This window comes from Cephus cinctus, unplaced genomic scaffold (genome assembly GCF_000341935.2).
Source record: "Cephus cinctus unplaced genomic scaffold, Ccin1 Ccin1_scaffold0029, whole genome shotgun sequence".
Classification (NCBI taxonomy): Eukaryota; Metazoa; Arthropoda; class Insecta; order Hymenoptera; family Cephidae; genus Cephus; species Cephus cinctus.
In genome coordinates, this window is record NW_014332776.1 from 1 (window position 1) to 4,576 (window position 4,576).

At 36.2% G+C, this 4,576-nt stretch overlaps 1 protein-coding gene across 1 annotated transcript in view; it reads right to left on the minus strand.

Moving 5' to 3' along the window:
• Positions 1 to 174: 174 nt before the first annotated feature.
• Positions 175 to 4,576, minus strand: part of LOC107267082 (multidrug resistance protein 2) — an 11,104-nt gene continuing 6,702 nt past the window's right edge. The window contains exons 16-21 of the mRNA XM_025085385.1: positions 1,395 to 1,598; positions 1,140 to 1,310; positions 888 to 1,049; positions 709 to 807; positions 459 to 623; positions 175 to 339 (exon numbers count right to left, since the gene is read on the minus strand). Of these exons, the coding sequence (XP_024941153.1) occupies positions 175 to 339; positions 459 to 623; positions 709 to 807; positions 888 to 1,049; positions 1,140 to 1,310; positions 1,395 to 1,598 (966 nt within the window). The remainder of the gene's footprint in view (positions 340 to 458; positions 624 to 708; positions 808 to 887; positions 1,050 to 1,139; positions 1,311 to 1,394; positions 1,599 to 4,576) is intronic.

The following is a 4,576-nucleotide window of genomic DNA, read 5'->3' on the forward strand; positions in this document are numbered from 1 at the left end:
CGTCCATTTTTTTGAGGCAGGTGTCCTCAGAGCGCTATAACTTTTGTTCTAATTAATATTTTTAGGTAAAAATTTATACGTATTCTCTTGAAACACTTATAAATAAATGATTAAAATTCCAAAGTTCTATCTCTTCATTGGTCTTCACAAAAAATCCCCAAAAATGATTAAAAATCAGACCGTCAAACCAGAGAACCCCCTTAAACAAAAATAAGGTATAAACTTAACAACTACCTGGCAGAATGTTGATGTGCCCATTATAATACCTCCCAAGAAAAAATACAGACAATATTTATTTGTTTCCCTTCGGATTGCGTCCGTATCCGTTTGCGATAAGACCTAATAAATGCAATATGAAATTAACATTTTACTGTAATTCAATATTATTAAAAATTCTAAACTTCTATTCTAATTTCTATTCGATTTGAAACATCTATTCTAACTTATGAAGTACTTACTCCTAAAATGTCTCCAAACAGGACTGCGAAAAGTGGCGTGGATGCACCGACAATTATGGATGTTATACATGCGAAAGCTATGAATGGCCATTCTGGAGAATTTAAACGTATAATGTCGTATATGGAAACCGTTTGGTTTTTACTGGCATCCACCTCTTTCTGATCCTGAAGCAATTTAAGTAAAGAAATGTAATTAAAAATGGCAATAAGAAATGAATTGGATGAATAAAACCTTTAAATAAAGAAATACCTCGGAAAGAATGACGATTTCCTTTTCGTCTTCATCGACTTCTTCATTTTTATGAATTTGCGGTGTTGGTGTACTATTATCATCGCCGAGGTTAACAATCTGAATGATTCAATCAACCATTTATATCGAATTAGAGAAAACTCTTTCTTCTTCTTAAGGTCCATATAGTACCGACCTACCTGTGTCATGACTAGTGAATGATAATGACTACGATTCATCATTAATTGATCATGAGTACCCTGCTCCACGACTTTTCCGTCTGACAAGACAATAATTTGATCCGCTGCACGAATGGTGCTCAATCTGTGCGCAACGATAATAGTAGTTCTTCCTTTGCTTGCCTATTGTGGATCAATCATAATTCCAAGGGTAAGGAATTCAATTGTGAATATTTTGCGACTGCTACCATTACCTTGTCTAAAGTGTATTACCTTGTCCAGTGCCTCTTGCACTTTGGCCTCACTGCGCGTATCAAGGGCGGAAGTTGCTTCGTCCAAAAGTAAAATTTTCGGCTTTCTAACCAAAGCTCTGGCGATGGCTATTCTTTGTTTCTGACCACCAGATAACTGCGCGCCTTTCTCGCCGACCATTGTCTCATATTTCTGGTAAAAGAAATTAATTAATAAAATGTGCATCATGTCAGTAATTCACAATATAATATTGAAAGCGACGATTCGTAAACCCACAAATGGTAACTTCATTATGAAATCGTGGGCATTGGCTTCTTTGGCGGCTGTCACAATTTCCTCCGTAGTTGCGCCCAGATTTCCATACCGAATATTTTCTGCGATAGTCGTATCGAACAGCACCGGCTCCTGACCAACAACACCAACGTAACTTCGGAACCATGCAATATTTAATTCACGCAAGTCATGACCATCCAGCAAAACCTGACAATGACAAAACGTCTCAGTCAACTACAACTTGATCATTGCTTTAAACATTTTCAAACATATCTTATATCGTACCTGAAATACTCCAATGAGGATCAATGATGTAACGGGCAGTGATATTATACAGACAAGGGCGAGTTTCCATCCTTTAAAAAATGCCAACACAACGCATGCGATAAATGCTGTCATGTGGTGAACAAACATTGACAATTTGTCGCCAACTCCTTCCTCGAATTTCATTACGTCTCTGAAAATCAAATTGACGAATGAATCTTGTGTAATTTTTCATGGAAGGTAAAAGACCAGAAGGAAACCTTAAATTGCCTTACTCTGTCAATCTACTTGCTACTTCACCACTTCGCATCGAATCGTACCAAGTTATGTCCTGATGCAACGCTGAATTCAGGTACAACGATCGTACGTGATAGGCTTGTTTTTGAGCAGTGTACTTTAATGTCATTATACTGATGTAACTGAAGACCAACATGGCAACACTGATAAGTGAATTCAGAATGGCGAATGTCTCTACGGAATCCAAAATATTCATTGTCGCTGACTCTGTACCATTTATCCCTGATTCAATAGCAGCTTCTGTCGCACTGGAGACCATATCTCCGACCAGTGTTCCATATATTAATATATTTGCCGGTGTGCATAATCCAGAACCAACCGCACAGAGAAGACTGATGCACATAACTATTTTATCTAGGCAGGTAGAATATTTGAACTGAAAAAAATATTAATAGAATCATAATAACAATTATTATATTCATAAATCAATAGGTTGTGAGAAACTCAGAGATATAACATTTAATTCGTAATAATTTTATTTTGAAGATCAATTAAAATTTAGTTGATCGATTCAGTCGATTTAATATAAGTTTTATAATAGATAAGAATGACGTTATATAGTAAAAGTCAACAATATTTGCATTTGTGATATTCCTCAACATACGTCATTTAATGTACTAAAAATAAATAAAGTTTAATTATTCGATTTTCATAAGTGAAAGTTCTAACCGTGTAATAGTTACAATTTTCGCATACGTTAATAGTTCCCCGCGTCATTAGCCTAAAATTAACTTGTTTCCGACTGGCTGCCGACACTGAAACTTGGTTTCAATACAGGTAATCATGAAAAATATAGTATGTGACACGAGATAAAACATGATTTGAGATTTCGTGTGATGTCAGCCCTCACTGCTAATACGCAACGGGTCGTTTTGAACAATTTAATTCTCTATAAAATTGTCATTTAAGTTTCTTTTGTAAAGTCAATAATTCAATGATGACAGACGTTTAAGAGTGAATTTTCATACAAAAATTATTTTAATTCAGATCTAAAAGTTTTTCAGGTGGGAATATAAAAAAAACTGTTATTCTGATATGACGCACTTTATTGTATATATTTCATTACGTTAAATCTCGCTTATACAATGAAACTTACCAATTCCAAATAAGAGAGAGGTGGTACCTCTGGTTCATTCTTGGTAGTTTCACTGAAAAAAAGTATTCTTTTAACACGTATTCTAACTGCCGTTAAATGTTTTAAATTTAAACCGCAATATTGTACAACACTTACAGTTTTCCATTTTCACTGACGTCATCATCATATTCCTGATGTTTAAAATTTGTAATTTGCACTGGTTCCGCATGAGGTTGCGATGAAGCATCCAGGATATTAGATATATTCACCTTAAGATTGAGTGAATTCTTCATTCTTACAGCAATTTTGATGCCGTTCGTGTCCGATCCTCACTTACTAGCAAACGCTATCGCCTGAACAAGATATTTAAACCTCGTTCTGATAACGAAACTAATTCGATCCATTTATCTTATCAAGGATCTTCGTACAATCATACATTAAAAGTTAACGTATGGAATCGATATATAGCCCTTACATCTTATCTTTAGTCATTATCTTTAGTCAGTAAAATTTGCCTGGTAATCATGAATCGACAGTTTCAGTTTGATGGCCAATAATTCTCATTTGCCCTACACAAACTTCTTAAAATTTACATTTCATTGTAATGAAGTACCAATGTTAACAGTTCAAAATGTTCTCTCTCTTTTTATTTCTTATTTATGTTGCTGATCAAACTGGAAATGCTGGAACAACATATCTCCTGGAAATTTTCTCCATAAAACTTATTATGCACACACACACGCACACACATCCCACTTTTTGGATGACGAATGCATAAAGTACTTCCCACATGTTCCATTCGGTCGTAATTAAGTGATAATAGGAGCAGTTATATTGTTTCCTATTTAAATGTAAGTGCCGCCATCCTAAGAGCGTGCTCCACAGTTATTTCGCTTATCAAAAAAGAAAGAAAAATTGACACTAGTGTTGCATCTTTAATAACTTATAATAAAGTCCTTTCTCCTTAACAAGTTCAGCGTGTGTACCACTTTCTGCGACAACACCACCATCGATTACACATATCCTGTCGGCGTCCTGCACAGTAGATAATCTGTGCGCTATCATGATACAGGTCCTGCCTTCCTTAACTTCGTCGATAGCTGCTTGTACAATCTGTCAATGTACAAAAGGACATGGTTACAAGAATCGCAATTAGACTGGCGCATTCCAAATGACATTAGTCTGTAAACAAATTGAATTTTCGCAACGTGTAAACTGACCTTTTCACTTTCCGCGTCTAGTGCCGATGTAGCCTCGTCCAGTAAAAGTATTTTTGGATTCCTGATAAGGGCGCGCGCTATCGCCACCCTTTGCTTCTGACCTCCAGAAAGTTGGGTTCCCTTATCGCCAAGTACTGTGTCGTATCCGAGTGGCAAGGACGAGATGAAATTATGAATGTTCACCTTTTTGGCAGCTTCGACGACTTCTGTCATACTAACTTCTCGTCTATTGTCGCCATACGCGATATTTTCACCGATTGTTCGCGCAAATAGTGATGGCTCCTGGGACACGAGACCCATTTCCATTCTCAGAGTCGATTGCTTTATGC